General features: G+C 35.5%; 1 protein-coding gene across 1 annotated transcript in view; it reads left to right on the plus strand.

The window, feature by feature from the left end:
* CUL9 (cullin 9) overlaps nt 1-25,338 on the plus strand; it is a gene marked incomplete in the record, with an annotated part of 1,346,550 nt that overhangs the window by 1,034,496 nt on the left and 286,716 nt on the right. The window contains 2 exon segments of the mRNA XM_053712774.1: nt 2,205-2,368; nt 15,880-15,973. Of these exon segments, the coding sequence (XP_053568749.1) occupies nt 2,205-2,368; nt 15,880-15,973 (258 nt within the window).

Here is a 25,338-nt window from a genome sequence, read left to right on the forward strand (position 1 = left end):
AATGCTGCATTACAAGGTTAGTTGCTTATCCTATCACATTATGCTGTGTATATATTAATGCTGCGTTACGAGGTTAGTTGCTTATCCTATCACATTATGCTGTGTATATATTAATGTATATATTAATGCTGCGTTACGAGGTTAGTTGTGTATCCTATCACATTATACTGTGTACATATTAATGCTGCGTTACGAGGTTAGTTGTGTATCCTATCACATTATGCTGTGTATATATTAATGCTGCGTTACAAGGTTAGTTGTGTATCCTATCACATTATGCTGTGTATATATTAATGCTGCATTACAAGGTTAGTTGTGTATCCTATCACATTATGCTGTGTATATATTAATGCTGCGTTACGAGGTTAGTTGTGTATCCCATCACATTATGCTGTGTATATATTAATCCTGCGTTACGAGGTTAGTTGTGTATCCTATCACATTATGCTGTATATATATTAATGCTGCGTTACAAGGTTAGTTGCTTATCCTATCACATTATGCTGTGTATATATTAATTCTGCGTTACAAGGTTAGTTGTGTATCCTATCACATTATGCTGTGTATATATTAATGCTGCGTTACATGGTTAGTTGCTTATCCTATCACATTATGCTGTATATATATTAATGCTGCATTACAAGGTTAGTTGCTTATCCTATCACATTATGCTGTATATATATTAATGCTGCGTTACAAGGTTAGTTGTGTATCCTATCACATTATGCTGTATATATATTAATGCTGCGTTACAAGGTTAGTTGTGTATCCTATCACATTATGCTGTATATATATATTAATGCTGCGTTACAAGGTTAGTTGTGTATCCTATCACATTATGCTGTGTATATATTAATGCTGCATTACAAGGTTAGTTGTGTATCCTATCACATTATGCTGTGTACATATTAATGCTGCGTTACGAGGTTAGTTGTGTATCCTATCACATTATGCTGTGTATATATTAATGCTGCGTTACAAGGTTAGTTGTGTATCCTATCACATTATGCTGTGTATATATTAATGCTGCATTACAAGGTTAGTTGTGTATCCTATCACATTATGCTGTGTACATATTAATGCTGCGTTACGAGGTTAGTTGTGTATCCTATCACATTATGCTGTGTATATATTAATGCTGCGTTACAAGGTTAGTTGTGTATCCTATCACATTATGCTGTGTATATATTAATGCTGCATTACAAGGTTAGTTGTGTATCCTATCACATTATGCTGTGTATATATTAATGCTGCATTACGAGGTTAGTTGTGTATCCTATCACATTATGCTGTGTATATATTAATGCTGCGTTACAAGGTTAGTTGTGTATCCTATCACATTATGCTGTGTATATATTAATGCTGCATTACAAGGTTAGTTGTGTATCCTATCACATTATGCTGTATATATATTAATGCTGCGTTACAAGGTTAGTTGTGTATCCTATCACATTATGCTGTATATATATTAATGCTGCGTTACAAGGTTAGTTGTGTATCCTATCACATTATGCTGTATATATATTAATGCTGCGTTACAAGGTTAGTTGTGTATCCTATCACATTATGCTGTGTATATATTAATGCTGCGTTACGAGGTTAGTTGTGTATCCTATCACATTATGCTGTGTATATATTAATGCTGCATTACAAGGTTAGTTGTGTATCCTATCACATTATGCTGTATATATATTAATGCTGCGTTACAAGGTTAGTTGTGTATCCTATCACATTATGCTGTATATATATTAATGCTGCGTTACGAGGTTAGTTGTGTATCCCATCACATTATGCTGTATATATATATTAATTCTGCGTTACAAGGTTAGTTGTGTATCCTATCACATTATGCTGTATATATATATTAATTCTGCGTTACAAGGTTAGTTGTGTATCCTATCACATTATGCTGTGTATATATTAATGCTGCGTTACAAGGTTAGTTGTGTATCCTATCACATTATGCTGTATATATATTAATGCTGCGTTACAAGGTTAGTTGTGTATCCTATCACATTATGCTGTATATATATTAATGCTGCGTTACAAGGTTAGTTGTGTATCCTATCACATTATGCTGTATATATATTAATGCTGCGTTACAAGGTTAGTTGTGTATCCTATCACATTATGCTGTATATATATTAATGCTGCGTTACAAGGTTAGTTGATTATACTATCAGATTATGCTCTTTATCTTTCAGGCTCACTACCCGGCTAGCTGCAGTCACATGTCTCAGTGGATGGATGACGGTGGCTTTTATGAGGGGATGACAGTGGAAGCTCAAAGCAAACATCTAACAAAACTGATATCCAAGCATTGCCCAAGTTGCCAAGCGCCAATTGAAAAGAATGAGGGTTGTCTGCAGTGAGTGTCCAAACTTAGGGAAAGGGGTTTGCATTGGGAGGGGCTCTTATTAAGATCAGGTGACTTAAAGGGACAGTATACACTAATTGTCATGTAACTGCATGTAACAGACACTACTATACAGAATATGTACAGATACTGATATAAATATACAGTATACACTAATTGTCATATAACTGCATGTAATAGACACTACTATACAGAATATGTACAGATACTGATATAAATATACAGTATACACTAATTGTCATATAACTGTATGTAATAGACACTACTATACAGAATATGTACAGATACTGATATAAATATACAGTATACACTAATTGTCATATAACTGCATGTAATAGACACTACTATACAGAATATGTACAGATACTGATATAAATATACAGTATACACTAATTGTCATATAACTGCATGTAACAGACACTACTATACAGAATATGTACAGATACTGATATAAATATACAGTATACACTAATTGTCATATAACTGCATGTAACAGACATTACTATACAGAATGTGTACAGATACTGATATAAATATACAGTATACACTAATTGTCATATAACTGCATGTAACAGACACTACTATACAGAATATATACAGATACTGATATAAATATACAGTATACACTAATTGTCATATAACTGCATGTAATAGACACTACTATACAGAATATGTACAGATACTGATATAAATATACAGTATACACTAATTGTCATATAACTGCATGTAACAGACACTACTATACAGAATATGTACAGATACTGATATAAATATACAGTATACACTAATTGTCATATAACTGCATGTAATAGACACTACTATACAGAATATGTACAGATACTGATATAAATATACAGTATACACTAATTGTCATATAACTGCATGTAATAGACACTACTATACAGAATATGTACAGATACTTATATAAATATACAGTATACACTAATTGTCATATAACTGCATGTAATAGACACTACTATACAGAATATATACAGATACTGATATAAATATACAATATATACTAATTGTCATATAACTGCATGTAATAGACACTACTATACAGACTATGTACAGATACTGATATAAATATACAGTATACACTAATTACATATAACTGCATGTAATAGACACTACTATACAGAATATGTACAGATACTGATATAAATATACAGTATACACTAATTACATATAACTGCATGTAATAGACACTGCTATATAGACTATATACAGATACTGATATAAATATACAGTATGTACTAATTGTCATATAACTGCATGTAATAGACACTACTATACAGAATATGTACAGATACTGATATAAATATACAGTATACACTAATTACATATAACTGCATGTAATAGACACTACTATACAGAATATGTACAGATACTGATATAAATATACAGTATACACTAATTACATATAACTGCATGTAATAGACACTACTATACAGAATATGTACAGATACTGATATAAATATACAGTATACACTAATTGTCATATAACTGCATGTAATAGACACTACTATACAGAATATGTACAGATACTGATATAAATATACAGTATACACTAATTACATATAACTGCATGTAACAGACACTACTATACAGAATATGTACAGATACTGATATAAATATACAGTATACACTAATTGTCATATAACTGCATGTAACAGAAACTACTATACAGAATATGTACAGATACTGATATAAATATACAGTATATACTAATTGTCATATAACTGCATGTAATAGACACTACTATACAGAATATGTACAGATCCTGATATAAATATACAGTATACACTAATTGTCATATAACTACATGTAATAGACACTACTATACAGAATATGTACAGATACTGATATAAATATACAGTATACACTAATTGTCATATAACTGCATGTAATAGACACTACTATACAGAATATGTACAGATACTGATATAAATATACAGTATACACTAATTGTCATATAACTGCATGTAACAGACACTACTATACAGAATATGTACAGATACTGATATAAATATACAGTATACACTAATTACATATAACTGCATGTAACAGACACTACTATACAGAATATGTACAGATACTGATATAAATATACAGTATACACTAATTGTCATATAACTGTATGTAACAGACACTACTATACAGAATATGTACAGATACTGATATAAATATACAGTATACACTAATTACATATAACTGCATGTAATAGACACTACTATACAGAATATGTACAGATCCTGATATAAATATACAGTATACACTAATTGTCATATAACTACATGTAATAGACACTACTATACAGAATATGTACAGATACTGATATAAATATACAGTATACACTAATTGTCATATAACTGCATGTAATAGACACTACTATACAGAATATGTACAGATACTGATATAAATATACAGTATACACTAATTGTCATATAACTGTATGTAACAGACACTACTATACAGAATATGTACAGATACTGATATAAATATACAGTATACACTAATTGTCATATAACTGCATGTAATAGACACTACTATACAGAATATGTACAGATACTGATATAAATATACAGTATACACTAATTGTCATATAACTGCATGTAATAGACACTACTATACAGAATATGTACAGATACTGATATAAATATACAGTATATACTAATTACATATAACTGCATGTAATAGACACTACTATACAGAATATGTACAGCTACTGATATAAATATACAGTATACACTAATTGTCATATAACTGCATGTAATAGACACTACTATACAGAATATGTACAGATACTGATATAAATATACAGTATACACTAATTGTAATATAACTGCATGTAATAGACACTACTATACAGAATATGTACAGATACTGATATAAATATACAGTATACACTAATTACATATAACTGCATGTAATAGACACTACTATACAGAATATGTACAGACACTGATATAAATATACAGTATATACTAATTGTCATATAACTGCATGTAATAGACACTACTATACATAATATGTACAGATACTGATATAAATATACAGTATACACTAATTGTCATATAACTGCATGTAATAGACACTACTATACAGAATATGTACAGATACAGATATAAATATACAGTATACACTAATTGTCATATAACTGCATGTAACAGACACTACTATACAGTATATGTACAGATACTGATATAAATATACAGTATACACTAATTGTCATATAACTGCATGTAATAGACACTACTATACAAAATATGTACAGATACTGATATAAATATACAGTATACACTAATTGTCATATAACTGCGTGTAACAGACACTACTATACAGAATATGTACAGCTACTGATATAAATATACAGTATACACTAATTACATATAACTGCATGTAATAGACACTACTATACAGAATATGTACAGATACTGATATAAATATACAGTATACACTAATTGTCATATAACTGCATGTAACATACACTACTATACAGAATATGTACAGATACTGATATAAATATACAGTATACACTAATTGTCATATAACTGCATGTAACAGACACTACTATACAGAATATGTACAGATACTGATATAAATATACAGTATACACTAATTACATATAACTGCATGTAACAGACATTACTATACATAATATGTACAGATACTGATATAAATATACAGTATACACTAATTGTCATATAACTGCATGTAATAGACACTACTATACAGAATATGTACAGATACTGATATAAATATACAGTATATACTAATTGTCATATAACTGCATTTAATAGACACTACTATACAGAATATGTACAGATACTGATATAAATATACAGTATACACTAATTGTCATATAACTGCATGTAATAGACACTACTATACAGAATATGTACAGATACTGATATAAATATACAGTATACACTAATTACATATAACTGCATGTAATAGACACTACTATACAGAATATGTACAGATACTGATATAAATATACAGTATACACTAATTGTCATATAACTGCATGTAACAGACATTACTATACAGAATGTGTACAGATACTGATATAAATATACAGTATACACTAATTGTCATATAACTGCATGTAACAGACACTACTATACAGAATATGTACAGATACTGATATAAATATACAGTATACACTAATTACATATAACTGCATGTAATAGACACTACTATACAGAATATGTACAGATACTGATATAAATATACAGTATACACTAATTGTCATATAACTGCATGTAACAGACACTACTATACAGAATATGTACTGATACTGATATAAATATACAGTATATACTAATTGTCATATAACTGCATGTAATAGACACTACTATACAGAATATGTACAGATACTGATATAAATAGACAGTATACACTAATTGTCATATAACTGCATGTAATAGACACTACTATACAGAATTTGTACAGATACTGATATAAATATACAGTATACACTAATTGTCATATAACTGCATGTAACAGTCACTACTATACAGAATATGTAAAGATACTGATATAATTATACAGTATTTACTAATTGTCATATAACTGCATGTAACAGACACTACTATACAGAATATGTACAGATACTGATATAAATATACAGTATATACTAATTGTCATATAACTGCATGTAATAGACACTACTATATACAGAATATGTACAGTACTGATACAAATATACAGTATACACTAATTGTCATATAACTGCATGTAATAGACATTACTATACAGAATATGTACAGATACTGATATAAATATACAGTATACACTAATTGTCATATAACTGCATGTAATAGACACTACTATACAGAATATGTACTGATACTGATATAAATATACAGTATACACTAATTACATATAACTGCATGTAATAGACACTACTATACAGAATATGTACAGATACTGATATAAATATACAGTATACACTAATTACATATAACTGCATGTAATAGACACTACTATACAGAATATGTACAGATACTGATATAAATATACAGTATACACTAATTGTCATATAACTGCATGTAACAGACACTACTATACAGAATATGTACAGATACTGATATAAATATACAGTATACACTAATTGTCATATAACTGCATGTAATAGACACTACTATACAGAATATGTATAGATACTGATATAAATATACAGTATACACTAATTACATATATCTGCATGTAATAGACACTACTATACAGAATATGTACAGATACTGATATAAATATACAGTATATACTAATTGTCATATAACTGCATGTAATAGATACTACTATACAGAATATGTACAGATACTGATATAAATATACAGTATATACTAATTGTCATATAACTGCATGTAATAGACACTACTATACAGAATATGTACAGATACTAATATAAATATACAGTATACACTAATTGTCATATAACTACATGTAATAGACACTACTATACAGAATATATACAGCTACTGATATAAATATACAGTATACACTAATTGTCATATAACTGCGTGTAATAGACACTACTATACAGAATATGTACAGATACTGATATAAATATACAGTATACACTAATTGTCATATAACTGCATGTAATAGACACTACTATACAGAATATGTACAGATACTGATATAAATATACAGTATACACTAATTACATATAACTGCATGTAATAGACACTACTATACAGAATATGTACAGATACTGATATAAATATACAGTATACACTAATTACATATAACTGCATGTAATAGACACTACTATACAGAATATGTACAGATACTGATATAAATATACAGTATATACTAATTGTCATATAACTGCATGTAACAGACACTACTATACAGAATATGTACAGATACTGATATAAATATACAGTATATACTAATTGTCATATAACTGCATGTAACAGACACTACTATACAGAATATGTACAGATACTGATACAAATATACAGTATACACTAATTGTCATATAACTGCATGTAATAGACATTACTATACAGAATATGTACAGATACTGATATAAATATACAGTATACACTAATTGTCATATAACTGCATGTAATAGACACTACTATACAGAATATGTACAGCTACTGATATAAATATACAGTATACACTAATTGTCATATAACTGCATGTAATAGACACTACTATACAGAATATGTACAGATACTGATATAAATATACAGTATATACTAATTGTCATATAACTGCCTGTAATATACACTACTATACAGAATATGTACAGATACGGATATAAATATACAGTATACACTAATTGTCATATAACTGCATGTAACAGACACTACTATACAGAATATGTACAGATACTGATATAAATATACAGTATACACTAATTGTTATATAACTGCATGTAATAGACACTACTATACAGAATATGTACAGATACTGATATAAATATACAGTATACACTAATTGTCATATAACTGCATGTAATAGACACTACTATACAGAATATGTACAGATACTGATATAAATATACAGTATACACTAATTGTCATATAACTGCATGTAATAGACACTACTATACAGAATATGTACAGATACTGATATAAATATACAGTATACACTAATTGTCATATAACTGTATGTAATAGACACTACTATACAGAATATGTACTGATACTGATATAAATATACAGTATACACTAATTACATATAACTGCATGTAATAGACACTACTATACAGAATATGTACAGATACTGATATAAATATACAGTATACACTAATTGTCATATAACTGCATGTAATAGACACTACTATACAGAATATGTACAGATACTGATATAAATATACAGTATACACTAATTGTCATATAACTGCATGTAATAGACACTACTATACAGAATATGTACAGATACTGATATAAATATACAGTATACACTAATTGTCATATAACTGCATGTAATAGACACTACTATACAGAATATGTACAGATACTGATATAAATATACAGTATACACTAATTACATATAACTGCATGTAACAGACACTACTATACAGAATATGTACAGATACTGATATAAATATACAGTATACACTAATTACATATAACTGCATGTAACAGACACTACTATACAGAATATGTACAGATACTGATATAAATATACAGTAAACACTAATTGTCATATAACTGCATGTAATAGACGCTACTATACAGAATATGTACAGATACTGATATAAATATACAATATACACTAATTGTCATATAACTGCATGTAATAGACACTACTATACAGAATATGTACAGATACTGATATAAATATACAGTATACACTAATTGTCATATAACTGCATGTAACAGACACTACTATACAGAATATGTACAGATACTGATATAAATATACAGTATACACTAATTACATATAACTGTATGTAACAGACACTACTATACAGAATATGTACAGATACTGATATAAATATACAGTATACACTAATTGTCATATAACTGTATGTAATAGACACTACTATACAGATTATGTACAGATACTGATATAAATATACAGTATACACTAATTGTCATATAACTGCATGTAATAGACACTACTATACAGAATATGTACAGATACTGATATAAATATACAGTATACACTAATTGTTATATAACTGCATGTAATAGACACTACTATACAGATTATGTACAGATACTGATATAAATATACAGTATACACTAATTGTTATATAACTGCATGTAATAGACACTACTATAAAGAATATGTACAGATACTAATATAAATATACAGTATATACTAATTGCCATATAACTGCATGTAATAGACACTACTATACAGAATATGTACAGATACTGATATAAATATACAGTATACACTAATTACATATAACTGCATGTAATAGACACTACTATACAGAATATTTACAGATACTGATATAAATATACAGTATACACTAATTGTCATATAACTGCATGTAATAGACACTACTATACAGAATATGTACAGATACTTATATAAATATACAGTATACACTAATTGTCATATAACTGCATGTAATAGACACTACTATACAGAATATGTACAGATACTGATATAAATATACAGTATACACTAATTGTTATATAACTGCATGTAATAGACACTACTATACAGAATATGTACAGATACTGATATAAATATACAGTATACACTAATTGTCATATAACTGCATGTAATAGACACTACTATACAGAATATGTACAGATACTGATATAAATATACAGTATACACTAATTGTCATATAACTGCATGTAATAGACACTACTATACAGAATATGTACAGATACTGATATAAATATACAGTATACACTAATTACATATAACTGCATGTAATAGACACTACTATACAGAATATGTACTGATACTGATATAAATATACAGTATACACTAATTACATATAACTGCATGTAATAGACACTACTATACAGAATATGTACATATACTGATATAAATATATAGTATACACTAATTGTCATATAACTGCATGTAATAGACATTACTATACAGAATATGTACAGATACTGATATAAATATACAGTATACACTAATTACATATAACTGTATGTAATAGACACTACTATACAGAATATGTACAGATACTGATATAAATATACAGTATACACTAATTACATATAACTGCATGTAATAGACACTACTATACAGAATATGTACAGATACTGATATAAATATACAGTATACACTAATTACATATAACTGCATGTAATAGACACTACTATACAGAATATGTACAGATACTGATATAAATATACAGTATACACTAATTGTCATATAACTGCATGTAATAGACACTACTATACAGAATATGTACAGATACTGATATAAATATACAGTATACACTAATTGTCATATAACTGCATGTAATAGACACTACTATACAGAATATGTACAGATACTGATATAAATATACAGTATACACTAATTACATATAACTGCATGTAACAGACACTACTATACAGAATATGTACAGATACTGATATAAATATACAGTATACACTAATTACATATAACTGCATGTAATAGACACTAGTATACAGAATATGTACAGATACTGATATAAATATACAGTATATACTAATTGTCATATAACTGCATGTAATAGACACTACTATACAGAATAATATGTACAGATACTGATATAAATATACAGTATATACTAATTGTCATATAACTGCATGTAATAGACACTACTATACAGAATAATATGTACAGATACTGATATAAATATACAGTATATACTAATTGTGATATAACTGCATGTAATAGACACTACTATACAGAATATATACTGATATAAATATACAGTATACACTAATTGTCATATAACTGCATGTAACAGACATTACTATACAGAATATATACAGATACTGATATAAATATACAGTATACACTAATTGTCATATAACTGCATGTAATAGACACTACTATACAGAATATGTACAGATACTGATATAAATATACAGTATACACTAATTGTCATATAACTGCATGTAATAGACACTACTTTACAGAATATGTACAGTACTGATATAAATATACAGTATACACTAATTACATATAACTGCATGTAATAGACACTACTATACAGAATATGTACAGATACTGATATAAATATACAGTATACACTAATTGTCATATAACTGCATGTAATAGACACTACTATACAGAATATGTACAGATACTGATATAAATATACAGTATACACTAATTGTCATATAACTGCATGTAATAGACACTACTATACAGAATATGTACAGATACTGATATAAATATACAGTATACACTAATTGTCATATAACTGCATGTAACACACTACTATACAGAATATGTACAGATACTGATATAAATATACATTATACACTAATTACATATAACTGCATGTAATAGACACTACTATACAGAATATGTACAGATACTGATATAAATATACAGTATACACTAATTGTCATATAACTGCATGTAATAGACACTACTATACAGAATATGTACAGATACTGATATAAATATACAGTATACACTAATTGTCATATAACTGCATGTAACAGACACTACTATACAGAATATGTACAGATACTGATATAAATATACAGTATACACTAATTGTCATATAACTGCATGTAATAGACACTACTATACAGAATATGTACAGATACTGATATAAATATACAGTATACACTAATTGTCATATATCAGTATGTAATAGACACTACTATACAGAATATGTACAGATACTGATATAAATATACAGTATATACTAATTGTCATATAACTGCATGTAATAGACACTACTATACAGAATATGTACAGATACTGATATAAATATACAGTATACACTAATTGTCATATAACTGCATGTAATAGACACTACTATACAGAATATATACAGATACTGATATAAATATACAGTATACACTAATTGTCATATAACTGCATGTAATAGACACTACTATACAGAATATGTACAGATACTGATATAAATATACAGTATACACTAATTGTCATATAACTGCATGTAACAGAAACTACTACACAGAATATGTACAGATACTGATATAAATATACAGTATACACTAATTGTCATATAACTGCATGTAACAGACACTACTATACAGAATATGTACAGATACTGATATAAATATACAGTATACACTAATTGTTATATAACTGCATGTAATAGACACTACTATACAGAATATGTACAGATACTGATATAAATATACAGTATACACTAATTGTCATATAACTGCATGTAATAGACACTACTATACAGAATATGTACAGATACTGATATAAATATACAGTATACACTAATTGTCATATAACTGCATGTAACAGACACTACTATACAGAATATGTACAGATACTGATATAAATATACAGTATATACTAATTGTCATATAACTGCATGTAATAGACACTACTATACAGAATATGTACAGATACTGATATAAATATACAGTATACACTAATTGTCATATAACTGCATGTAATAGACACTACTATACAGAATATGTACAGATACTGATATAAATATACAGTATACACTAATTGTCATATAACTGTATGTAATAGACACTACTATACAGAATATGTACAGATACTGATATAAATATACAGTATACACTAATTGTCATATAACTGTATGTAATAGACACTACTATACAGAATATGTACAGATACTGATATAAATATACAGTATACACTAATTGTCATATAACTGCATGTAATAGACACTACTATACAGAATATATACAGATACTGATATAAATATACAGTATACACTAATTGTCATATAACTGCATGTAATAGACACTACTATACAGAATATGTACTGATATAAATATACAGTATACACTAATTGTCATATAACTGCATGTAATAGACACTACTATACAGAATATGTACAGATACTGATATAAATATACAGTATACACTGATTGTCATATAACTGCATGTAACAGACACTACTATACAGAATATGTACAGATACTGATATAAATATACAGTATACACTAATTGTCATATAACTGCATGTAATAGACACTACTATACAGAATATGTACAGATACTGATATAAATATACAGTATACACCAATTGTCATATATATAGGGAGTGTGAGGGGAGAGTTGCACAGCTGGGGGAGTGTGAGGGGAGAGATGCACAGCTGGGGGAGTGTGAGGGGAGAGTTGCACAGCTGGGGGAGTGTGAGGAGAGAGTTGCATAGCTGGGGGAGTGTGAGGGGAGAGATGCACAGCTGGGGGAGTGTGAGGGGAGAGAGATGCACAGCTGGGGGAGTGTGAGGGGAGAGAGATGCACAGCTGGGGGAGTGTGAGGGGAGAGAGATGCACAGCTGGGGGAGTGTGAGCGGAGAGAGATGCACAGCTGGGGGAGTGTGAGGGGAGAGAGTTGCACAGCTGGGGGGAGTGTGAGGGGAGAGAGATGCACAGCTGGGGGAGTGTGAGGGGAGAGAGTTGCACAGCTGGGGGAGTGTGAGGGGAGAGAGATGCACAGCTGGGGGAGTGTGAGGGGAGAGAGTTGCACAGCTGGGGAGTGAGGGGAGAGAGATGCACAGCTGGGGGAGTGTGAGGGGAGAGAGATGCACAGCTGGGGGAGTGTGAGAGGAGAGAGATGCACAGCTGGGGGGGTGTGAGGGGAGAGAGATGCACAGCTGGGGGAGTGTGAGGGGAGAGAGATGCACAGCTGGGGGAGTGTGAGGGAGAGAGATGCACAGCTGGGGGAGTGTGAGGGGAGAGAGTTGCACAGCTGGGGGGGGTGTGAGGGGAGAGATGCACAGCTGGGGGAGTGTGAGGGGAGAGTTGCACAGCTGGGGGAGTGTGAGGAGAGAGTTGCATAGCTGGGGGGAGTGTGAGGGATGAGATGCACAGCTGGGGGGAGTGTGAGGGGAGAGAGATGCCCAGCTGGGGGGAGTGTGAGGGGAGAGAGATGCACAGCTGGGGGAGTGTGAGGGGAGAGAGATGCACAGCTGGGGGAGTGTGAGCGGAGAGAGATGCACAGCTGGGGGAGTGTGAGGGGAGAGAGTTGCACAGCTGGGGGAGTGTGAGGGGAGAGAGATGCACAGCTGGGGGAGTGTGAGGGGAGAGAGTTGCACAGCTGGGGGGAGTGTGAGGGGAGAGAGATGCACAGCTGGGGGAGTGTGAGGGGAGAGAGTTGCACAGCTGGGGAGTGAGGGGAGAGAGTTGCACAGCTGGGGGAGTGTGAGGGGAGAGAGATGCACAGCTGGGGGAGTGTGAGAGGAGAGAGATGCACAGCTGGGGGGGTGTGAGGGGAGAGATGCACAGCTGGGGAGTGAGGGAGAGAGATGCACAGCTGGGGGAGTGTGAGGGGAGAGAGATGCACAGCTGGGGGAGTGTGAGAGGAGAGAGATGCACAGCTGGGGGGGTGTGAGGAGAGAGATGCACAGCTGGGGGGGTGTGAGGGGAGAGATGCACAGCTGGGGGAGTGTGAGGGGAGAGAGATGCACAGCTGGGGGAGTGTGAGGGGAGAGAGTTGCACAGCTGGGGGAGTGTGAGGGGAGAGAGATGCACAGCTTGGGGAGTGTGAGGGGAGAGAGTTGCACAGCTGGTGGAGTGTGAGGGGAGAGAGATGCATAGCTGGGGGAGTGTGAGGGGAGAGATGCACAGCTGGGGGAGTGTGAGGAGAGAGATGCACAGCTGGGGGAGTGTGAGGGGAGAGAGATGCACAGCTTGGGGAGTGTGAGGGGAGAGAGTTGCACAGCTGGTGGAGTGTGAGGGGAGAGAGTTGCACAGCTGGGGGAGTGTGAGGGGAGAGAGTTGCACAGCTGGGGGAGTGTGAGGGGAGAGAGTTGCACAGCTGGGGGAGTGTGAGGGGAGAGAGTTGCACAGCTGGGGGAGTGTGACATTTGCTAGTGATGATCTCCTGTAATTTCTGGGTCACCCCGTGATTGTATTTTCTCTTATTACTTTAGTATGACTTGTGCCAAATGTAACCACGGCTTCTGCTGGCGCTGCCTGAAACCTTGGAAGCCAACTCACAAGGACTATTACAACTGCTCTGCCATGGTAAGTTTATGTCACCACCAGGATAAACCTCTGTGACTGTGACATTTACAGATGTAGGTTGGTATGTAGAGCAGGGAGGTGTGTACATCACTGATGTTACATATCGCAGGTTCTTCTCATAGGGTTATATGTATTTATAAATAGATATTTCTTTCATATAGGTGGCGAGAGTCTACAAGCTTTTATGTATGGGATATACATTCCTACCAGGAGGAGGCAAAGTTTTCCAAACCTCAGAAGCCTATAAATTCCCAGCCCACCTCATGCATATCTCAGTTTTTAAACATTGCCTACCTAGGAGGTGCTTGAAGCATTAAGATGTGCTTGATTCTTCAGTTAAAGGCGCTTCAGAGCATATTGAAGGCCGATTCTCCTCAGGGTACAGTGCTTGTCGGAGGGAAGTGAGTACTGCCTCATGATACTATCGGCTAGATTACGAGTTTGGCGTTAGGCCTAGAAAGCAGCGTTGGCTGTTCCCAACACTGCTTTTTAACGCCCACTGGTATTACGAGTCTTGAAGGTACAAATGTAACGCTCACTTTTTTGGCCAGACTCGGAAATACCGCAAATCCACTTACGTCAGTTGCGTATCCTCTTTTTTCAATGGGACTTGCATAGCGCCGGTATTACGAGTCTGCCAAAAAGTGAGCGGTAGACCCTCTCCTGTCAAGCCTGGTACCGCATTTTAAAGTCAGTAGTTAAGAGTTTTACACTATAACGCCGTAGCATAAAACTCTTAACTAAAGTGCATAAACTACCTATTAACCCCTAAATTGAGGCCCTCCCGCATCGCAAACACTTAAAAAAAAATCTAACCCCTAATCTGCCGAACCGGACATTGCCTCCACTATAATAAATAGATTAACCCCTAAACCGCCTCGCAAACACTAGTTAAATTTTATTAACCTCTAAGCTGCCGTCCCTAACATCGCCGACACCTACCTAAATTTATTAACCCCTAATCTGCCGCCCCCAACGTCGCCGCCACTATATTAAAGTTATTAACCCCTAAATCTAAACCCAACCCTAACCCCCCCTAACTTAAATATAATTTAAATTAATATAAATAAAATAAATATCATTAACTAAATTATTCCTATTTAAAACTAAATACTTACCTATAAAATAAACCCTAAGCTAGCTACAATATAACTAATAGTTACATTGTAGCTAGTTTAGGGTTTATTTTTATTTTACAGGCAAGTTTGTATTAATTTTAACTATGTAGAATAGTTATTAAATAGTTATTAACTATTTAATAACTACCTAGCTAAAATAACGACAAAAGTACCTGTAAAATAAAACCTAACCTAAGTTACAATTAAACCTAACACTACCACTATAATTAAATTAATTCCCTAAATTAAATAAAATTATCTAAAGTACAAAACCCCCCACTAAATTACAGAAAATAATAAAAAAATTACAAGATTTTTAAACTAATTACACCTAATCTAATCCCCCTAACAAAATAAAAAAGCCCCCCAAAATAAAAAAAAGCCCTACCCTACACTAAATTACAAATAGCCCTTAAAATTGCCTTTTGCGGGCATTGCCCCAAAGTAATCAGCTCTTTTACCTGTAAAAAAAAATTACAAATCCCCCCCCCCCAACATTAAGACCCACCACCCACACAACCAACCCTACTCTAAAACCCACACAATCCCCCCCTTAAAAAAACCTAACACTAACCCCCTAAAGATCGACCTACCGGGAGACGTCTTCATCCAACCGGGCAGAAGTGGTCCTCCAGACGGGCAGAAGTCTTCATCCAAGCCGGGCAGGAGTGATCCTCTAGATGGGCAGAAGTGGTCCTCCAGACGGGCAGAAGTCTTCATCCAGACGGCATCTTCTATCTTCATCCATCCGGCGTGGAGCGGGTCCATCTTCAAGACATCCGACGCGGAGCATCCTCTTCTTCCGACAGCTCCGACTGAATGAAGGTTCCTTGAAATGACGTCATCCAAGATGGCGTCCCTTCAATTCCGATTGGCTGATAGAATTCTATCAGCCAATCGGAATTAAGGTAGAAAAAATCCTATTGGCTGATGCAATCAGCCAATAGGATTGAGCTTACAATCTATTGTCTGATTGGAACAGCCAATAGAATGCCAGCTCAATCCTATTGGCTGATTGCATCAGCAAATAGGATTGAACTTCAATCCTAATGGCTGATCCAATCAGCCAATAGGATTTTTTCTACCTTAATTCCGATTGGCTGATAGAAGTGTCTGGAGGACCACTTCTGCCCGGCTTGGATGAAGACTTCTGCCCATCTGGAGGACCACTTCTGCCCGGGTGGATGAAGACATCTCCCGGTAGGTTGATCTTCAGGGGGTTAGTGTTAGGTTTTTTAAGGGGGTGTTGGGTGGGTTTTAGAATAGGGTTGGTTGTGTGAGTGGTGAGTTTTAATGTTTAATGATTTGTAATTTTTTTTTACAGGTAAAAGAGCTGATTACTTTGGGGCAATGCCCCGCAAAAGGCTCTTTTAAGGGCTATTTGTAATTTAGTGCAGGGTAGGGCTTTTTTTATTTTGGGGGCCTTTTTTATTTTGTTAGGGGGATAAGATTAGGTGTAATTAGTTTAAAAATCTTGTAATTTTTTTTAATTATTTTCTGTAATTAATTTAATTATAGTGGTAGTGTTAGGTGTAATTGTAACTTAGGTTAGGTTTTGTTTTACAGGTAAATTTGTATTTATTTTAGCTAGGTTGTTATTAAATAGTTAATAGCTATTTAATAACTATTCTACCTAGTTAAATTTAATACAAACTTGCCTGTAAAATAAAAATAAACCCTAAGCTAGCTACAATGTAACTATTCGTTATATTGTAGCTAGCTTAGGGTTTATTTCTCTTGTTAAGTGTATCCAGTCCACGGATCATCCATTACTTGTGGGATATTCTCCTTCCCAACAGGAAGTTGCAAGAGGATCACCCACAGCAGAGCTGCTATATAGCTCCTCCCCTCACTGCCATATCCAGTCATTCTCTTGCAACTCTCAACAAAGATGGACGTAGTAAGAGGAGAGTGGTGTATTATAGTTAGTTTTTTAACTTCAATCAAAAGTTTGTTATTTTTAAATGGTACCGGAGTGTACTGTTTCATCTCAGGCAGCATTAGAAGAAGAATCTGCCTGTGATTTCTATGATCTTAGCAGAAGTAACTAAGATCCATTGCTGTTCTCACATATTCTGAGGAGTGAGGTAACTTCAGAGAGGGAATGGCGTGCAGGTTTTCCTGCAATAAGGTATGCGCAGTTAATATTTTTCTAGGGATGGAATTTGCTAGAAAATGCTGCTGATACCGGATTAATGTAAGTAAAGCCTTAAATGCAGTGATAGCGACTGGTATCAGGTTTATTAATAGAGATACATACTCTTATAAAAGTGTAATATAAAACGTTTGCTGGCATGTTTAATCGTTTTTATATATGTTTGGTGACAAAACTTATTGGGGCCTAGTTTTTTTCCACATGGCTGGTTTGATTTTTGCCTAGAAACAGTTCCTGAGGCTTTCCACTGTTGCAATATGAGTGGGAAGGGCCTATTTTAGTGCTTTTCTGTGCAGCTAAAAATACTGACAGAGACATTCAGCTTCCCTCTGCATGATACAGGACATCTCTGAAGGGCTCAAAAGGCTTCAAAGTCGTGTTTGAGGAGGGTAACAATCACAGTAGACTGTGGCAGTTGTTGTGACTGTGTTTAAAAAACATTTTTGTCATTTATTATTCTGTTTTTGTTATTAAGGGGTTAATCATCCATTTGCAAGTGGGTGCAATGCTCTGCTGACTTGTTACATACACTGTAAAAATTTTGTTAGTGTAACTGCCTTTTTTCACTGTTATTTCAAATTTTGTCAAAATTTTTTCTCTTAAAGGCACAGTAACGTTTTTTATATTGCTTGTTAACTTGCTTTAAAGTGTTTTCCAAGCTTGCTAGTCTCATTGCTAGTCTGTACAAACATGTCTGAAACAGAGGATACTTGTTAATTATGTTTAAAAGCCATGGTGGAGCCCCATAGGATAATGTGTACTAAATGTATTGATTTCACCTTAAACAGTAAAGATCAGTCTTTATCTATAAAAGAATTGTCACCAGAGGGGTCTGTCGAGGGGGAAGTTATGCCGACTAACTCTCCCCACGTGTCGGACCCTTCGCCTCCCGCTCAAGGGACGCACGCTAATATGGCGCCAAGTACATCAGGGACGCCCATAGCGATTACTTTGCAGGACATGGCTGCAATCATGAATAATACCCTGTCAGAGGTATTATCCAGATTGCCTGAATTGAGAGGCAAGCGCGATAGCTCTGGGGTTAGACGAGATACAGAGCGCGTAGATGCTGTAAGAGCTATGTCTGATACTGCGTTACAATATGCAGAACCTGAGGACGGAGAGCTTCAGTCTGTGGGTGACGTCTCTGAATCGGGGAGACCTGATTCAGAGATTTCTCATTTTAAATTTAAGCTTGAGAACCTCCGTGTATTGCTTGGGGAGGTATTAGCTGCTCTGAATGACTGTGACACAATTGCAGTGCCAGAGAAATTGTGTAGGCTGGATAAATACTATGCAGTGCCGGTGAGTACTGATGTTTTTCCAATACCTAAAAGGCTTACAGTAATTATTAGTAAGGAGTGGGATAGGCCCAGTGTGCCCTTTTCCCCACCTCCTATATTTAGAAAAATGTTTCCAATAGATGCCACTACACAGGACTTATGGCAGACTGTCCCTAAGGTGGAGGGAGCAGTTTCTACTTTAGCAAAGCGTACCACTATCCCGGTTGAGGACAGTTGTGCTTTTTCAGATCCAATGGATAAAAAAATTAGAGGGTTACCTTAAGAAAATGTTTATTCAACAAGGTTTTATTTTACAGCCCCTTGCATGCATTGCGCCTGTCACTGCTGCGGCGGCATTCTGGTTTGAGGCCCTGGAAGAGGCCATCCATACAGCTCCATTGACTGAAATTGTTGACAAGCTTAGAACTCTTAAGCTAGCTAACTCATTAGTTTCTGATGCCATTGTTCATTTGACTAAACTAACGGCTAAGAATTCCAGATTCGCCATCCAGGCGCGTAGGGCGCTATGGCTCAAATCCTGGTCAGCTGATGTGACTTCAAAGTCTAATTTACTCTACATTCCTTTCAAGGGGCAGACCTTATTCGGGCCTGGTTTGAAAGAAATTATTGCTGACATTACTGGAGGTAAGGGTCATACCCTTCCTCAGGACAGGGCCAAATCAAAGGCCAAACAGTCTAATTTTCGTGCCTTTCGAAATTTCAAGGCAGGTGCAACATCAACTTCCTCTGCTTCAAAACAAGAGGGAACTTCTGCTCATTCCAAGCAGGCCTGGAAACCTAACCAGTCCTGGAACAAGGGCAAGCAGGCCAGAAAGCCTGCTGCTGCCTCTAAGACAGCATGAAGGAGCGGCCCCCTATCCGACAGCGGATCTAGTAGGGGGCAGACTCTCTCTCTTCGCCCAGGCGTGGGCAAGAGATGTTCAGGATCCCTGGGCGTTGGAGATCATATCTCAGGGATATCTTCTGGACTTCAAAGCTTCTCCTCCACAAGGGAGATTTCACCTTTCAAGATTATCTGCAAACCAGATAAAGAAAGAGGCATTCCTAAGCTGCGCACAAGATCTCCTTGTAATGGGAGTGATCCATCCAGTTCCGCGGACGGAACAAGGACAGGGGTTTTATTCAAATCTGTTTGTGGTTCCCAAAAAAGAGGGAACCTTCAGACCAATTTTGGATTTAAAGATCCTAAACAAATTCCTCAGAGTTACGTCATTCAAGATGGAAACTATTCGAACCATTTTACCCATGATCCAAGAGGGTCAGTACATGACCACAGTGGACTTAAAGGATGCCTACCTTCACATTCTGATTCACAAGAATCATCATCAGTTCCTGAGGTTTGCCTTTCTAGACAGGCATTACCAATTTGTAGCTCTTCCATTCGGGTTGGCTGCAGCCTCAAGAATTTTTACAAAGGTTCTGGGCTCACTTCTGGCGGTCCTAAGACCGTGAGGCATAGCGGTGGCTCCTTACTTGGACAATATCCTGATACAGGCGTCAAGCTTTCAAATTGCCAAATCTCATACAGAGATAGTTCTGGCATTCCTGAGGTCGCATGGGTGGAAAGTGAATGAAGAAAAGAGTTCTCTATCTCCTCTCACAAGGGTTTCCTTCCTAGGGACTCTAATAGATTCTGTAGAAATGAAAATTTACCTGACGGAGTCCAGGTTATCAAAACTTCTAAATGCTTGCCGTGTTCTTCACTCCATTCCGCGCCCCACGGTGGCTCAGTGCATGGAAGTAATCGGCTTAATGGTAGCGGCGATGGACATAGTGCCATTTGCGCGCCTGCATCTCAGACCGCTGCAATTATGCATGCTCAGTCAGTGGAATGGGGATTACACAGATTTTTCCCCTCTACTAAATCTGGATCAGGAAACCAGAGATCCTCTTCTCTGGTGGTTATCTCGGGCCCATCTGTCCAAGGGTATGACCTTTCGCAGACCAGATTGGACAATTGTAACAACAGATGCCAGCCTTCTAGGTTGGGGTGCAGTCTGGAACTCCCTGAAGGCTCAGGGTTCATGGACTCAGGAGGAGAAACTCCTCCCAATAAATATTCTGGAGTTAAGAGCAATATTCAATGCTCTTCTGGCTTGGCCTCAGCTAGCAACACTGAGGTTCATCAGATTTCAGTCGGACAACATCACGACTGTGGCTTACATCAACCATCAAGGGGGAACCAGGAGCGATGTCAGAAGTCTCCAAGATAATTCGCTGGGCAGAGACTCACTCTTGCCACCTGTCAGCGATCCATATCCCAGGTGTAGAGAACTGGGAGGCGGATTTTCTAAGTCGTCAGACTTTTCATCCGGGGGAATGGGAACTCCATCCGGAGGTGTTTGCTCAATTGGTTCTCCGTTGGGGCAAACCAGAATTGGATCTCATGGCGTCTCGCCAGAACGCCAAGCTTCCTTGTTACGGATCCAGGTCCAGGGACCCAGAAGCGGCACTGATAGATTCTCTAGCAGCGCCTTGGTTCTTCAACCTGGCTTATGTGTTTCCACCGTTTCCTCTGCTCCCTCGTCTGATTGCCAAAATCAAACAGGAAAGAGCATCGGTGATATTGATAGCGCCTGCGTGGCCACGCAGGACCTGGTATGCAGACCTAGTGGACATGTCATCCTTTCCACCATGGACTCTGCCTCTGAGACAAGACCTTCTAATACAAGGTCCTTTCAATCATCCGAATCTACTTTCTCTGAGACTGACTGCATGGAGATTGAACGCTTGATCCTATCAAAGCGTGGCTTCTCCGAGTCAGTAATTGATACCTTAATACAGGCACGAAACACCAGGAAAATTTACCACAAGATATGGCGTAAATATCTTCATTGGTGTGAATCCAAGAATTACTCATGGAGTAGGGTTAGGATTCCTAGGATATTGTCCTTCCTCCAAGAGGGTTTGTACAAAGGATTATCAGCTAGTTCTTTAAAGGGACAGATTTCTGCTCTGTCTATTCTTTTACACAAGCGTCTGGCAGAAGTTCCAGACTTTCAGGTATTTTGTCAGGCTTTAGTTAGAATTAAGCCTGTGTTTAAACCTGTTGCTCCTCCATGGTGCTTAAACTTGGTTCTTAAAGTTCTTCAAGGGGTTCCGTTTGAACCCCTTCATTCTATTGATATCAAACTTCTTTCATGGAAAGTTCTTTTTCTGATGGCTATTTCCTCGGCTCGAAGAGTCTCGGAGTTATCTGCCTTACATTGTGATTCTCCTTATCTGATCTTTCATTCAGATAAAGTTGTTCTGCGTACAAAACTTGGGTTTTTACCTAAGGTGGTTTCTAACAAGAATATCAATCAAGAGATTGTTGTTCCATCATTATGTCCTAATCCTTCTTCAAAGAAGGAACGTCTTTTGCATAATCTAGACGTAGTCCGTGCCTTGAAGTTTTACTTACAGGCTACTAAAGATTTTCGCCAAACATCTAACCTGTTTGTTGTTTACTCTGGACAGAGGAGAGGTCAGAAGGCCTCGGCAACCTCTCTTTCTTTTTGGCTTCGGAGTATAATCCGTTTAGCCTATGAGACTGCTGGACAGCAGCCTCCTGAAAGGATTGCAGCTCATTCTACTAGAGCTGTGGCTTCCACCTGGGCCTTTAAAAATGAGGCCTCTGTTGAACAGATTTGCATGGCTGCAACTTGGTCTTCCCTTCATACTTTTTCCAAATTTTACAAATTTGATACTTTTGCTTCTTCGGAGGCTGTTTTTGGGAGAAAGGTTCTACAGGCAGTGGTTCCTTCCGTTTAAGTTCCTGCCTTGTCCCTCCCATCATCCGTGTACTTTAGCTTTGGTATTGGTATCCCACAAGTAATGGATGATCCGTGGACTGGATACACTTAACAAGAGAAAACGTAATTTATGCTTACCTGATAAATTTATTTCTCTTGTAGTGTATCCAGTCCACGGCCCGCCCTGTCCTTTTCAGGCAGGTCTAAATTTTAATTAAACTACAGTCACCACTGCACCCTATGGTTTCTCCTTTCTCGGCTTGTTTCGGTCGAATGACTGGATATGGCAGTGAGGGGAGGAGCTATATAGCAGCTCTGCTGTGGGTGATCCTCTTGCAACTTCCTGTTGGGAAGGAGAATATCCCACAAGTATTGGATGATCCGTGGACTGGATACACTACAAGAGAAATAAATTTATCAGGTAAGCATAAATTATGTTTTTATAGGTAAGTATTTAGTTTTAAATAGGATTAATTTAGTTAATGATAGTTATTTTTATTTAGATTTATTTAAATTATATTTAAGTTAGGGGGTGTTAGGGTTAGACTTAGGTTTATGGGTTAATAACTTTAACGGCAACGTTGGGAGCGGCAGATTAGGGGTTAAGAAGTATAGGTAGGTTGTAGCGACTTTGGGGGCGGCAGAATAGGGGTTAAGAAGTGTAGGTAGGTTGCAGCGACTTTGGGGGTGGCAGATTAGGGGTTAATAAATATAATGTAGGTGTAGACATAAATGTATTTTCTCCATAGGAATCAATGGGGCTGCGTTAGGAGCTCAACGATGCTTTTTTGCAGGTGTTAAGTTTTTTTTCAGCCGGCTCTCCCCCATTGAGTCCTATGGGGAAATCGTGCACGAGCACGTTCGGCCAGCTCACCGCTAACGTAAGCAGTGCTGGTATTGAGGTGAGATGTGGAACAAAAATTTTTTTTTAATAAATTTTTTTTTTTAATAAAATTTTTTATTGAGACAACTTAATGAACAACAATATTGCCTGCAAATACAAAATTGAAGGAACTTAGATATGTCATTGAAATATACAATTGGGTTTGAAAGA

Source organism: Bombina bombina, chromosome 4 (genome assembly GCF_027579735.1).
Source record: "Bombina bombina isolate aBomBom1 chromosome 4, aBomBom1.pri, whole genome shotgun sequence".
NCBI classification, from domain to species: Eukaryota; Metazoa; Chordata; class Amphibia; order Anura; family Bombinatoridae; genus Bombina; species Bombina bombina.